Below are 15,000 nucleotides of genomic sequence, written 5' to 3' on the forward strand. Positions count from 1 at the left end.
ACAACGTAACATAGAAACAGTGTTACAGCATAACATAGCAACAGTGTTACAACGTCACATAGCAACAGTGTTATAGCGTAACAAAACAGTGTTAAACGTAACCATACAACCGTCACAATGTAGCTAACTTAAAAACAATGTTACAACGTATCAAAACAACAACGTAACAGACGTAACGCCTCCTGACGTGTCCAGGCTCTCCGCGCTGCGCGACCACGTCGTCCTGGCGGTGCGTCAGCAGTACGTCGCCGTCGGTGACCAGCTGGTGACACTCGGAGACGGAGACGAGGTCGCGGTGGTGCCGCCGCTCAGCGGAGGCTAAATCCGAAGGCGAGTGGCCAGCGGGACAGTGATGTCATCGGCGTGCTGTCGTGACCGTCGGTCCTCACGGTGCGTTCCGTTTCAGATGTCCGAGCCGAGAGACGTCTGCGTCCTGAGCCGTGATTGGCTGAATGTGCAGGACGTGGTGGACGCCGTCAGCAGTCCTTCCTGCGGGGCCGTTTCAGTCTTCATAGGTCTGTCCTTGACCTTTGACCCCCTGACCTCCTGTCTCTCTCCCTGCCTGTCGGCCCCTGTCCCTTGATCTTTGACCCCCTGACCTCCTGTCTCTCTCCCTGCCTGTCTGTCCCTGACCCTTGACCCCCTGTCTCTCTCCCTGCCCTTGACCTTTGACCCCTTATCTCCTCGCTCTCTGCCTGTCTATCCCTGACCCTTGACCCCTGACCTCCTGTCTCTCAAACTCCCTGCATGTCTGTCCCTGACCTTTGACCCCTGACCTCCTGTGCTGCAGGTATGACCCGTGAGGACGTGGTGGAGAGCAGGAAGGTGATTGGCCTGGAGTACGAGGCGTACGAGTCCATGGTCCAATCAGAGTTCACCAAGCTGTGTGCTGACATCAGAGCGCGATGGCCAGATGTCGCCCGCATCTGTGTCCACCACCGACTCGGGTACAGACGCTACTGGTGCAACAGACGCTAATGGTGCTACAGACGCTACTGGTGCTACAGACGCTACTGGTGCTACAAATGCTAATGGTGCTACAGACACTACTGGTGCTACAAATGCTAATGGTGCTACAGATGCTACTGGTGCTACAGACGCTACTGGTGCAACAGACGCTAATGGTGCTACAGACGCTACTGGTGCTACAGACGCTACTGGTGCTACAAATGCTAATGGTGCTACAGACACTACTGGTGCTACAAATGCTAATGGTGCTACAGATGCTACTGGTGCTACAGACGCTAATGGTGCTACAGACGCTACCAGCGCTACAGACGCTACTGAAGTATTCATGACGAGAGTGTATGGTGTGTTTAGTGTAGGTAGTGTAAGGACCACAGACAGAGCTACAGACGGTACCGTAGTACCACAGACTGACCTACAGACGGTACCGTAGTACCACAGACAGAGCTACAGACGGTACCGTAGGACCACAGACTGACCTACAGACGGTACCGTAGGACCACAGACAGAGCTACAGATGGTTCCGTAGGACCACAGACTGACCTACAGACGGTACCGTAGGACCACAGACAGAGCTACAGACGGTACCGTAGTACCACAGACAGGTTGTGAGATTCAAATTGAAATTGATTCTGACTCTTTGAACATTTTAATCCAGTTTCATACTGTTGATGGATCATGGATTAAACCGTGGCTGACCTTTGACCCCCGACTCTCAGGTGGGTAAAGGTGGGCGAGGCCAGCGTTGCCATGGCGATCTCATCTCCTCACAGGCAGGACGCCCAGCAGGCGGTGACGCTCTGCATCAGCCGGCTGAAGGCCGCCGTCCCCATCTGGAAGAAGGTGAGCAACAGACGGCGCCTGTGGCTCCGCCCACCTGCCTGTCTGTCATCCTGACTGTCTGTCTGTTGTCCCCACAGGAGGTGTACGACACGCAGGAAGCCAGCTGGAAGGCGAACGCAGAGTGTCTGTGGGCGGGGCCTAGCAGCCAACGTCCAATCACATCGTCTGCAGAGAATCCGAAGGAATAAACTGTTCATCGCCCAGAGTGTCTGTGTGCTTTTATTTTGAAAAAAAATAATAATGTAAGCGTTTGAACAGGAGCATTTCCGCTTCCTGCCATTCTGTCCCCTCCCCCCTCCCTCCCCCGGCTGGTCAGCTGACCGAGGGCCGGTCTGCTGACTGTCAGACCCCCCCCCCCCCCTTCCCCCGAACCTCGCGCCGTAACCCGGACCGAGCTGAGCCGGTGCCCGAGTGACCGCCGGCGGAGCTCCCGTGCCGGACCGCTCCGCAACGCCGCGCCCGCCAGAGGCCCGGGCCTTCCTGCCGGAAGCAGCCGGGAGTGCGTCGCTTCCCCGAGCCGCGGACTCGGCTCGTCCCGCTCCGAGACCGCGTGACCCCCCCCACTCGTACCGCCCGGACCGGAGCCCCGGAAACCCCGGAAACCCCGGACCGGAACCCCGGACCGGACCGGGACCGCTCCGCCATGGCCGTGCTGGAGCTGGCCATGCAGGGCCTGGCCGTGTTCGGCCTGGTCCTGTTCCTGGTGCTGTGGCTCATGCACTTCATGTCCATCATCTACGTGTGAGTGTCCCCGTGGGGGGGTTGGGGGGGGGGGGGGGGGATGGTTCTTAACTGGGGAGCGGGTTGGACCCCCGGGGGCTCAGCCCCGGGGAAGGAGGCCGCGGCTGTCGCTCCTCCGAGCGGCTTCCTGAACACGAGCCAGCCGGAAAACATCCGTGTAGCTTCGGCGAGCCTTGGGGCGTTTTCCCGGCCCCCCCCCGCTCGGGAGCTGGTGAGCCACCGGGCCACCGGGAGCCACCGGGACCGGGCTGCCGGGGCTCCGGTCTGGCTCACGAGCTCATTTCCTGGTTGCTGCGGAACTTCGTTTAAAAAGCGTCCCATTTAGTGGTTTTGTTGGATTTACTGCATCTATCAGGGACCCCCGGACCCCCCCTTCCCGGCTGGCGGGGGCGTCCCGGGTCTGGCTTTAATTCGGCTGCGGTCACCGTGACGACAATGTAGTTTTATTTTGACAGTCACAGTAATAGCAATCGAACTTGGTAGTTTTATTTTGACAGGCACCGTAATAACAATCCAACTTGGTGGTCTGTCCACGAGAGTGTGTGTGTGTGTGTGTGTGTGTGTGTGTGTGTGTGTGTGTGTGTGTGTGTGTGTGTGTGTGTGTGTGTGTGTGTGTGTGTGTGTGTGTGTGTGTGTGTGTGTGTGTGTGTGTGTGTGTGTGTGTGTGTGTGAGACTTCAGTACCAAAACAAACAGCACCAACTAGTGGTCCAACATGGAAACTGCGTCGTTTTCACGTCGTGGTGTAAACACGAGACGAGTCTCAGGCCCCGCCCACTCCGACACCGACAGCGACGCTTCACGTAACCATGGTTTCTGTCGGGTCGTCCAACGTTTTAGCCTGGAAAGTTTTTTTTTTTTTGGGAAAACGTGTTCCAGAGTGGAGGAATTAGAAAACGCCGCCTCGGCGTTGACGTGTGGACGGACAAGATGCACATTGGCTGAACACGATGATGTCATGGCCCCGCCTCCTTCTCCACAAACATCAATTAACAACAACAACATGGCAGACTACCTGCTTCATTTGAAAAAAAAAAACATTTTTTCAAGCTCCGCGTCTTACAGCGCCACCTATAGGCCTGACAGGTGTACTACACCGTGTTGAGGGGTTGTCATGGTGATGTTTCTGTAAGAAGACGGTTTTGGCTCGTGACGATGGGGACTGATGCTATTGGAGTCTAAACCTCCATCAGCAAACCTCCATCAGTAAACCTCCATCAGCTGGGTTAGAAAATGGTCCAGGGTCTGAGCTGAGTGGTGCGTTCAGGTGCATCACGTAAATCCGCCCTCCGAGTCCATAGTGAGTCTCTGCAGGTCTCGCGCAGTAGCCAGGTTACTAGTTAACTATGACTGGTGGTCATCAGTAGCCTGGGACAGATGTTGGGGCCGGCCAGAGGTTTCTGTGGCCAGAAGCAGCTGGACGACGGAAACGAGGTCGTTTTGTTCAGCAGGTCCTCAAGTTGCTGAAGTCTTACGGAGTGGAAATGGGCCTTAATGGTCTTTGGCTGACGTGGAGGTTCTGAGGACCTGTGATGACTTTCCTCTTCCTCCTCCTCCTCTTCCTCCTCCCAGGCGGCTCCACCTCCACAGGAAGAGGTCAGAGGTCAAACAGCCCTTCGTTCAGCTTGCTGGAGTTTCTCTGCTGAAGCCTCTGAAGGGCGTCGACCCGAACCTGATCTCCAACCTGGAGACCTTCTTCACCCTGGACTACCCCAAGGTGCAGTACAGACCCACCACTGACCAACCGCTGGCCACGGACCAACCAGACCCACCACTGACCAACCACTGACCACTGACCAACCACTGACTAACCGCTGGCCACGGACCAACCAGACCCACCACTGACCAACTACTGACCAACCACTGACCAACCACTGGCCACAGACCAACCACTGACCAACCGCTGGCCACGGACCAACCAGACCCACCACTGACCAACTACTGACCAACTACTGACCAACCGCTGGCCACGGACCAACCACTGACCAACCAGACCCACTACTGACCAATCACTGACCAACCACTGACTAACCAGACCCACTACTGACCAATCACTGACTAACCAGACCAACTGCCGACAAACCACTGACCAACAGCTGACTAACAACTGACTAAACAAAATAACCACTGACCAACCAGACCAACCACTGACCAAACACACCAACCACTGACCAAACACACCAACCACTGACTAACCACTGACCAACCACTGACCAACCAGACCAACCGCTGACCACTGACCAACCAGACCAACTAACCACTGACCAACCACTGACCACTGACCAAACACACCAACCACTGACCAACTACTGACTAACCACTGACCAACCACTGACCAACCAGACCAACTAACCACTGACCAACCACTGACCAACCAGACCAACCACTGACCAACCACTGACCAACCAGACCAACTAACCAGTGACCAGCGACAGACCAGCGACAGACCAGTGGCTGCAGTGTGGTTGTGTCTGGGCGTAGCTTGACGGGTGGTGTCCTGGTGTTGCAGTACGAGCTCCTGCTGTGCGTCCAGGACCAGGACGACCCGGCGGTGGACGTGTGCAAGAAGCTGCTGGGGAAGTACCCCAACGTGGACGCTAGGCTGTTCACCGGTGAGACGCGCGCTTCCCCTCACTGTCGCCTGCTAACAGCCGCTAACGGACCGCTAACGTTAGCGCAAAACTCTGTCCCGGGTCTCAGGCGGGAAGAAAGTCGGAATCAACCCCAAAATCAACAACCTGATGCCGGGCTACGAGGGGGCCAAGTACAGCCTGGTGTGGATCTGCGACAGCGGCATCCGAGGTCAGAGCCGGCGCCGCTAGCCCCTGACCCGCACGAACACTCGCGCCCGTCACCGCTAACGCTAGCTGTCTCCGCAGTGAAGCCCGACACGCTGACGGACATGACCAATCAGATGACGGAGAAGGTGGGCCTGGTCCACGGTCTGCCGTACGTCGCCGACCGCCAGGGCTTCGCCGCCACGCTGGAGCAGGTGACGCTAAACGGTGCGCCGGCGGGCTAGCCGCCCCTCCCGGCTGGCCCGGACGCTGACCGGGCCGGTCCCTGTGTGTGCAGGTGTACTTCGGGACGTCGCACCCTCGCTCCTACATCTCCGCCAACGTGACGGGGATCAAGTGCGTGACGGGGATGTCGTGTCTGATGCGTAAGGACGTGCTGGACCAGGCCGGCGGCCTGGTGGCCTTCGCCCAGTACATCGCCGAGGACTACTTCATGGCCAAAGCCATCGCCGACAGGTTAGCACGTTAGCACGTTAGCCTTCGGGCCGCTCGGAGCGGCGGCGGCGACGGGTTTCGTAACACCTCGTCTTGTCCTTGTCCTTGTCCTTGTCCCCCCCCCCACACCCCCTCCCCCCGCAGAGGGTGGAAGTTCTCTATGGCGACGCAGGTGGCGATGCAGAACTCGGGCTCCTACTCCATCGGGCAGTTCCAGTCCCGCATGATCAGGTGACCACCGAGCGCCGATTAGCGGCAAACGTTCAAAACGCTTCTAAGTACAACCTGCAGACACAAACGCAGCCGTTTACACTTCCTCCTGCCGCCCCCGCCGCCGCCGCGCTGGAATTTAATACTCAACAACAATGGCTGGAAATCAAGTTTATTACGTCAATAAAGTTTATTACGGTCGATAAGGTTGATTATTGACGGTAAAACTTATTACTGTCAGTAAAGTTCACTATCGAAGAACAGCTGTTAATAAAGTTTCATAAAGTTTATTGGCTCCGGGTGGACCGGACTGGTGTTAATAAAGTTTTTTATGTCCAGGTGGACCGACTGGTGTTAATAAAGTTTTTTATGTCCAGGTGGACCGACTGGTGTTAATAAAGTTTTTTAGTTTTTTGTGTCCATGGTGGACCGGACTGGTGTTAATAAAGTTTTTTAGTTTTTTGTGTCCATGGTGGACCGGACTGGTGTTAATAAAGTTTTTTGTGTCCAGGTGGACCGACTGGTGTTAATAAAGTTTTTTAGTTTTTTGTGTCCATGGTGGACCGGACTGGTGTTAATAAAGTTTTTTATGTCCAGGTGGACCGACTGGTGTTAATAAAGTTTTTTAGTTTTTTGTGTCCATGGTGGACCGGACTGGTGTTAATAAAGTTTTTTAGTTTTTTGTGTCCATGGCGGACCGGACTGGTGTTAATAAAGTTTTTTATGTCCAGGTGGACCGACTGGTGTTAATAAAGTTTTTTATGTCCAGGTGGACCGACTGGTGTTAATAAAGTTTTTTAGTTTTTTGTGTCCATGGTGGATCGGACTGGTGTTAATAAAGTTTTTTAGTTTTTTGTGTCCATGGTGGACCGGACTGGTGTTAATAAAGTTTTTTTAGTTTTTTGTGTCCATGGTGGACCGGACTGGTGTTAATAAAGTTTTTTGTGTCCAGGTGGACCGACTGGTGTTAATAAAGTTTTTTAGTTTTTTGTGTCCATGGTGGACCGGACTGGTGTTAATAAAGTTTTTTATGTCCAGGTGGACCGACTGGTGTTAATAAAGTTTTTTAGTTTTTTGTGTCCATGGTGGACCGGACTGGTGTTAATAAAGTTTTTTAGTTTTTTGTGTCCATGGCGGACCGGACTGGTGTTAATAAAGTTTTTTATGTCCAGGTGGACCGACTGGTGTTAATAAAGTTTTTTATGTCCAGGTGGACCGACTGGTGTTAATAAAGTTTTTTAGTTTTTTGTGTCCATGGTGGATCGGACTGGTGTTAATAAAGTTTTTTAGTTTTTTGTGTCCATGGTGGACCGAACTGGTGTTAATAAAGTTTTTTGTGTCCAGGTGGACCGACTGGTATTAATAAAGTTTTTTAGTTTTTTGTGTCCATGGTGGACCGGACTGGTGTTAATAAAGTTTTTTGTGTCCAGGTGGACCGACTGGTGTTAATAAAGTTTTTTGTGTCCAGGTGGACCGACTGGTGTTAATAAAGTTTTTTGTGTCCAGGTACACCGGACTGGTGTTAATAAAGTTTTTTGTGTCCAGGTGGACCGACTGGTGTTAATAAATTTTTTTGTGTCCAGGTGGACCGACTGGTGTTAATAAAGTTTTTTGTGTCCAGGTGGACCGGACTGGTGTTAATAAAGTTTTTTGTGTCCAGGTGGACCGACTGGTGTTAATAAAGTTTTTTGTGTCCAGGTGGACTGGACTGGTGTTAATAAAGTTTTTTGTGTCCAGGTGGACCGACTGGTGTTAATAAAGTTTTTTGTGTCCAGGTGGACCGACTGGTGTTAATAAAGTTTTTTGTGTCCAGGTGGACCGACTGGTGTTAATAAAGTTTTTTGTGTCCAGGTGGACCGACTGGTGTTAATAAAGCTTTTTGTGTCCAGGTGGACCAAGCTGAGGGTCAACATGCTTCCTGCCACCGTCCTGGAGCCGGTCTCAGAGTGTTTCCTGGCCAGTCTCATCATTGGCTGGGCGGCTCATTATGTATTCAGGTATTGGCCAATCACAGTGTGGGCAGTTCATCAGTGGGCGGGGCTTCAACCAATTTGATTCCCTTTAAATTCTACTTGGTTCGCTGCTTCAGTTTGATTTATACACCAGAACGCAAACAATACACCACATTTGAGTAGCCTCAAACCCCCTCCAGTCCAGGTAGCCTCAAACCCCCTCCACAGTCTCAGTAGCCTCAAACCCCCTCCACAGTCTCAGTAGCCTCAAACCCCCTCCAGTCCAGGTAGCCTCAAACCCCCTCCAGTCCAGGTAGCCTCAAACCCCCTCCACAGTCTCAGTAGCCTCAAACCCCCTCCACAGTCTCAGTAGCCTCAGACCCCCTCCAGTCCAGGTAGCCTCAAACCCCCTCCAGTCCAGGTAGCCTCAAACCCCCTCCACAGTCTCAGTAGCCTCAAACCCCCTCCACAGTCTCAGTAGCCTCAAACCCCCTCCACAGTCTCAGTAGCCTCAAACCCCCTCCAGTCCAGGTAGCCTCAAACCCCCTCCAGTCCAGGTAGCCTCAAACCCCCTCCACAGTCTCAGTAGCCTCAAACCCCCTCCAGTCCAGGTAGCCTCAAACCCCCTCCACAGTCTCAGTAGCCTCAAACCCCCTCCAGTCCAGGTAGCCTCAAACCCCCTCCAGTCCAGGTAGCCTCAAACCCCCTCCAGTCCAGGCAGCCCCAAACCCCCTCCACAGTCTCAGTAGCCTCAAACCCCCTCCAGTCCAGGCAGCCTCAAACCCCCTCCAGTCCAGGTAGCCTCAAACCCCCTCCAGTCCAGGTAGCCTCAGACCCCCTCCACAGTCTCAGTAGCCTCAAACCCCCTCCAGTCCAGGCAGCCTCAAACCCCCTCCACAGTCTCAGTAGCCTCAAACCCCCTCCAATCTGTGTAGCCTCAAACCCCTCCGCATTTGAGTAGCCTCAAACCCCCTCCAGTCCAGGTAGCCTCAAACTCCCTCCACAGTCCAGGTAGCCTCAAACCCCCTCCACAGTCCAGGTAGCCTCAAACTCCCTCCACAGTCCAGGTAGCCTCAAACCCCCTCCACAGTCCAGGTAGCCTCAAACTCCCTCCACAGTCCAGGTAGCCTCAAACCCCCTCCAATCTGTGTAGCCTCAAACCCCGTCCAGTCCAGGTAGCCTCAAAGTCCCTCCACAGTCTCAGTAGCCTCAAACCCCCTCCAGTCCAGGTAGCCTCAAACTCCCTCCACATTCCAGGTAGCCTCAAACCCCCTCCACAGTCCAGGTAGCCTCAAACTCCCTCCACAGTCCAGGTAGCCTCAAACCCCCTCCACAGTCTCAGTAGCCTCAAACCCCCTCCAATCTGTGTAGCCTCAAACCCCTCCGCATTTGAGTAGCCTCAAACTCCCTCCACAGTCCAGGTAGCCTCAAACCCCCTCCACAGCCCAGGTAGCCTCAAACTCCCTCCACAGTCCAGGTAGCCTCAAACCCCCTCCACAGTCCGGGTAGCCTCAGACCCCCTCCGCAGTCTGGGTAGCCTCAGACCCCCCCAGTCTTACGGGGTGTGTTGTGTTGCAGGTGGGACATGATGGTCTTCTTCATGTGTCACTGTCTGGCCTGGTTCCTGTCCGACTACATCCAGCTGAGGGGCGTTCAGGTAAAGTTGAGCGTCTCGTCGTGTGTTGACGAGCGTCTGACCCCCCGTCGACTGACTCTTACCCCCCCTCCCCCCTCCCCCCCCCCCGCCTGCAGGGCGGCGCCCTCTGCTTCTCCAAGCTGGACTTCGCCGTGGCGTGGTTCATCCGGGAGTCCATGGCGGTGCAGATCTTCCTGTCGGCCCTGTGGGACCCCACCATCAGCTGGAGGACCGGGCGCTACCGGCTGCGCTGCGGCGGCACGGCCGAGGAGATCCTCGACGTCTAGCCCCTCCCCCAACCCCCCACTCCGACCCGTTGCCATGGAGATGGCGAGGACGCCACAGAGACTGATGTTTGTTTGTTTTTTTGTTTTGTTTTGTTTTGTTTTGTTTTTTTATGAGAAGAAACTGAAGCGTGTTTTTAACTATTTATGTTCTTTTGGTGCTAAAACTGAAACGACGCCACAACAAGCCAATGAGAGCGCAGGAAACCCCAACCCAACCGCACCTCCACTGCAAGCTCGGCCAATCGGGACAAGGCGGAGCGTTCGGTGTCCGGAACCCTCCCCACCCCCCCCCAAAAAAAAAAGCGGAGAGGGAAAACACGTTTGGTTCTGGAATCCATCTGAAGTCCCCCCCCCCTCCCCCCCCCCCACACACACACACACACACACACACATGGAGAAACTTTAGCACCCCGATGTTATTTATTCTGCCGGCGACTTAATTCAGACGGATTCCAGAACGACGCGGCTGATTGGTCGGAGCCGACGGGTTCAGAAGACTGAAAGACCTCCGACAAAACGACCCGATCAAACATGGCAGCTTCCAAAATCTAAATGTGAAAAAAACAAAAAACAAAAAAAAAACCCGGGGACACGAGTCCCGCTAAACCATCTGAACTTTTTAAAAAAAAAAACAATCTGAACTTCAGAAACGGTCGGCGCGCCGCCAAACACCCTCCGGGTCCGACGGGACCGCGGTTCCGGTTGCCATAGAGACGCGAGGAGAAGGCGAACCGGCCAATGAGAGCGCAGCTGTTGAGTTTAGCGAGCACTGATGATCATTTACAGTATTGTGACGAACGGTCGAAGCATTTCACGTTCCAGGAAGACGGACCAATTTAATCTAAAGTAGTTCACATTTCTCAAGTTTTGTTTTTGACGTCTGAAACACTGTGTGTGTGTGTGTGCGTGCGTGCGTGCGTGTGTGTGTGCGTGCGTGCGTGTGTGTTGCTTCTCGTTAGCTGTTCACGTAGCCGCTGGGTGTTTGGTTGATGACATCACTTGTCGGACGAGCGCCTGTCGGTGTCGTCCAATCAGATCTTTAGGTTGATGATGTGCGAGGCGACCAATCACAGTGGAGCGTTGTGTCAACACAACAACAATAAAGTTTTAAACTGTCAACAAGACCCGCGGGACTTTCTGCTCTCTGATTGGCTGGCGGGGTGGAGGAGGGGGGGAGGGGGGGGGGGGGTGGGTGGAGCTTAGAGTTTCTCCTGGAGGATCATGGGATTTACACACACACACAGAGGTGAGGCCTTAGCCCCGCCCCTCTGGACCACCTGCACACGGTGGCGCAGTGGTTAGCGCTCCCGCTAGTTACAGCCTAGCTAGTTAGCTAGTCACCTTAACGGGAGTGAACGGAGCAGCGGGACGACGAGGCGACAAGCTTCAGGTAAGAAATGAACAGTCGCTCATTTCCAACATCTCCGTCTTGTTTGTTTCGCCTCCGTCACCTCCGTCACCTGCCGCTCTGAGCACCAGCAGACCCAAGTGACAAAAACGAGTCAGAACCCGTCGGGTGGGTTGGTTTTCTAACTGAACCAGATGAATCCCGTGGAACTCGTCTGGACCCCAGAAACCCACGAGACTCTGGAATCTCCCTCAGACGTTCGTCTTCCTGAGAACCGAAGGGTTCCGGCCGTCTGACGCTACATTGCTACGCTCTGTTGCTTCACGTGGGGAACTGCCGACCCGCTGACTCACACTGACTCACTGGGTGCGTCCGGGAAGTCCCTCCTCCCTCCTCCCTCCTCTCTCCTTATCTGGCCACTTTCACTTCTCCTGGAAGGGTTTGGTGTGGCGGCCGTGAAAACGACCGTCTGAATCATCAATGAGGGAAGGAAAGGAGGCTTGTTGCTTCCTTGAGAGCCTCCTTGAGCCTAGGAAACACCGATGATTCCTTTAGCCTAGGAAACACCGATGCTTCCTTTAGCCTAGGAAACACCGACGCTTCCTTTAGCCTAGGAAACACCGACACTTCCTTTAGCCGAGGAAACACCGACGCTTCCTTTAGCCTAGGAAACACCGACGCTTCCTTTAGCCTAGGAAACACCGACACTTCCTTTAGCCTAGGAAACACCGACACTTCCTTTAGCCTAGGAAACACCGACGCTTACTTTAGCCTAGGAAACACCGACGCTTCCTTTAGCCGAGGAAACACCGACGCTTCCTTTAGCCGAGGAAACACCGACGCTTCCTTTAGCCTAGGAAACACTGACGCTTCCTTTAGCCTAGGAAACACTGACGCTTCCTCTAGCCTAGGAAACACCGACGCTTCCTCTAGCCTAGGAAACACCGACGCTTCCTCTAGCCGAGGAAACACCGACGCTTCCTCTAGCCGAGGAAACACCGACGCTTCCTCTAGCCTAGGAAACACCGACGCTTCCTTTAGCCTAGGAAACACCGACGCTTCCTTTAGCCGAGGAAACACCGACGCTTCCTTTAGCCTAGGAAACACCGACGCTTCCTTTCGCCGAGGAAACACCGACGCTTCCTTTAGCCTAGGAAACACCGACGCTTCCTTTCGCCGAGGAAACACCGACGCTTCCTTTAGCCGAGGAAACACCGACGCTTCCTTTAGCCGAGGAAACACCGACGCTTCCTTTAGCCGAGGAAACACCGACGCTTCCTTTAGCCAACGAAACACTGATGCCTCCTTTAGCCTAGGAAACACTGACGCTTCCTTTAGCCAACGAAACACCGATGCTTCCTTTAGCCTAGGAAACACCGATGCCTCCTTTAGCCTAGGAAACACCGATGCCTCCTTTAGCCTGGGAAACACCTAGGCTAGCCTAGGAAACACTGACGCTTCCTTTAGCCGAGGAAACACCGACGCTTCCTTTAGCCTAGGAAACACTGACGCTTCCTTTAGCCAACGAAACACCGATGCTTCCTTTAGCCAACGAAACACCGATGCTTCCTTTAGCCTAGGAAACACCGATGCCTCCTTTAGCCTAGGAAACACCGATGCCTCCTTTAGCCTAGGAAACACCAATGCCTCCTTTAGCCTAGGAAACACAGACGCTTCCTTTAGCCAACGAAACACCGACGCTTCCTTTAGCCTAGGAAACACTGATTGGTCGGTGGTGATGCGTGACGATGTGACTCAGGAAGTGACGACGCAGCAGGAGGTGCCGTTTCTCTTTATTCATGCTACGACCCCGATAAATAAAAACATATTTCCCAGCATGCACTGCTCCCCGCCCCCCCCCACCCCCTCCCCCAGCACCCACAATGCACCACCAGGACGTTACATTCAGCTTCAAAACAAAACGCACGTCGTCACCTTATTGTGAAAGAGTGACAGGAAGGACTGTCATCATAAAAAAAAAAAAAAAAAAAAAAAAATCATGAAAATGAACATTAATGCACGAACTGAAAGTAAAAAAACTAACGTTATGGGGAAAGTGGGCGGGGCTTCACGGACAATTACGAAACGGGTGGGGCTTGTTTGGGAGCAGGGCTGTATCAGGAGTGAGCTTTAAAAAATGTCGTCCAAACAGGAAGTGACGATAATGACTTGGTCCAATTACAAGGCACGCTACCTTTGGCCCCGCCCACCTGAGCAAGTTTACTATTTTATGGATTTAAAATTCAAAAATCATGAAATATCCACCGCTAATGAAAAAAAACAAAAAAACTATCCCAGTACTAAAGAGAATTATGTGGAATTTATTATGGAGCCATTCAGATGAAGGCCAGAAGGCAAACTGGAACCAGCAGCTTCCTGTCGCAACGTTAATTCGACTTCCAGGGACGAAGACACACACACACACACACACACACGTAAACACACACAGTCACAGGTGCAACAGGTGGGCGGGGCTTCCAGAGCATCACCTGTTTACAGTATAAATACATTCAGCATTAAAAAACTTTGACCCACGACAAACCAAACAACCACAAATATTTTTTTCACAAAGTTAAAAAAACTCTAAAAAAAAAAAAAAAATTTAAAAAGGAAAAAAAAATTTAAAATAGAAGTCGGAACATGTACGAAGTCGTCCCTCCACCCGAAAAAAAAACCACAGACACAGAAAATCCTGAAAAGTAAGGCACAGAAGAAAGTCTGAGCTCACAGGCAGCCGCATCCGGAAAAACAAACACAACCACAGATCAGCCAATCAGGGGAGAGCACGGGGGCCCGCGGCCCAATCGGGAGGCTGCGCCGGGCCCCGGGACTGCGTCTCCCACAATGCCCTGCTGCGGGCAGCTCCGGCCGGCCGAGGTCAGATGGTGGACTTGGAGAAGGACACGCGGAGGTGCTGGTTGTGGTCCAGCTGATGGTCGTGCAGCTTCACCAGCGCCTCGATGGCCTCTTCCACCGACGACAGCTGCAGCAGCGCCATCTTCCTGTCCTTCCTGTGACATCACAGGGAAGAAATGTTAGCATGTAGCATGTAGCCTCGCGACTGTGTGAGCCTCGCAGGTTGTTAGCATGTAGCCTCGCTACTGTGTGAGCCTCTCAGCTTGTTAACTTGTAGCACGTAGCCTCGCTACTGTGTGAACCTCTCGGCTCGTTAGCATGTAGCACGTAGCCTCGCTACTGTGTGAGCCTCTCGGCTCGTTAGCATGTAGCACGTAGCCTCGCTACTGTGTGAGCCTCTCGGCTCGTTAGCATGTAGCACGTAGCCTCGCTACTGTGTGACCCTCTCAGCTCATTAGCATGTAGCCTCGCTACTGTGTGAGCCTCTCGGCTCATTAGCATGTAGCACGTAGCCCCGTTACTGTGTGAGCCTCTCAGCTCGTTAGCATGTAGCACTTAGCCTCGCTACTGTGTGAGCCTCTCGGCTCGTTAGCATGTATGCTCGCTACTGTGTGAGCCTCTCAGGTTGTTAGCATGTAGCCTCGCTACTGTGTGAGCCCCTCAGCTCATTAGCATGTAGCACTTAGCCTCGCTACTGTGTGAGCCTCTCGGCTCGTTAGCATGTAGCACGTAGCCTCGCTACTGTGTGAGCCTCTCGGCTCGTTAGCTTGTAGCACGTAGCCTCGCTACTGTGTGAGCCGCTCGGCTCGTAAGCATGTAGCACGTAGCCTCGCTACTGTGTGAGCCTCTCGGCTCGTTAGCTTGTAGCACGTAGCCTCGCTACTGTGTGAGCCTCTCAGCTCGTTAGCTTGTAGCACGTAGCCTCGCTA

At 53.6% G+C, this 15,000-nt stretch overlaps 4 protein-coding genes across 4 annotated transcripts in view; 3 read left to right on the plus strand and 1 right to left on the minus strand.

Moving 5' to 3' along the window:
• The window catches only part of mocs2 (molybdenum cofactor synthesis 2), a gene marked incomplete at both ends in the record, with an annotated part of 989 nt that extends 667 nt beyond the window's left edge, over positions 1-322 (plus strand). Inside the window, one exon of the mRNA XM_080509839.1 lies at positions 196-322. Within this exon, the coding sequence (XP_080365965.1) occupies positions 196-322 (127 nt within the window). The remainder of the gene's footprint in view (positions 1-195) is intronic.
• Positions 1-2,010, plus strand: part of LOC308140430 (molybdopterin synthase catalytic subunit) — a 2,468-nt gene extending 458 nt beyond the window's left edge. The window contains exons 2-6 of the mRNA XM_080510224.1: positions 196-330; positions 407-515; positions 791-947; positions 1,686-1,809; positions 1,887-2,010. Coding sequence (XP_080366350.1) covers positions 407-515; positions 791-947; positions 1,686-1,809; positions 1,887-1,997 — 501 coding nt within the window. The 5' untranslated portion in view covers positions 196-330 and the 3' untranslated portion in view covers positions 1,998-2,010. The remainder of the gene's footprint in view (positions 1-195; positions 331-406; positions 516-790; positions 948-1,685; positions 1,810-1,886) is intronic.
• A 170-nt stretch (positions 2,011-2,180) lies between these two features.
• On the plus strand, positions 2,181-10,991 carry ugcg (UDP-glucose ceramide glucosyltransferase). The gene is made up of 10 exons (XM_080510540.1): positions 2,181-2,550; positions 4,122-4,266; positions 5,059-5,161; positions 5,250-5,351; positions 5,429-5,541; positions 5,625-5,803; positions 5,927-6,013; positions 7,882-7,989; positions 9,523-9,601; positions 9,697-10,991. Exons 1-10 carry the CDS (start codon positions 2,453-2,455, stop codon positions 9,865-9,867), a joined length of 1,185 nt encoding a protein of 394 aa, XP_080366666.1. The 5' UTR covers positions 2,181-2,452; the 3' UTR covers positions 9,868-10,991.
• A 2,106-nt stretch (positions 10,992-13,097) lies between these two features.
• LOC308140543 (polypyrimidine tract-binding protein 3-like) overlaps positions 13,098-15,000 on the minus strand; it is a 7,701-nt gene continuing 5,798 nt past the window's right edge. Inside the window, exon 14 of the mRNA XM_080510363.1 lies at positions 13,098-14,226. Coding sequence (XP_080366489.1) covers positions 14,094-14,226 — 133 coding nt within the window. The 3' untranslated portion in view covers positions 13,098-14,093. The remainder of the gene's footprint in view (positions 14,227-15,000) is intronic.

The sequence above is a fragment of the Blennius ocellaris genome (genome assembly GCF_963422515.1).
Source record: "Blennius ocellaris genome assembly, chromosome: 15".
Taxonomy (NCBI): domain Eukaryota; kingdom Metazoa; phylum Chordata; class Actinopteri; order Blenniiformes; family Blenniidae; genus Blennius; species Blennius ocellaris.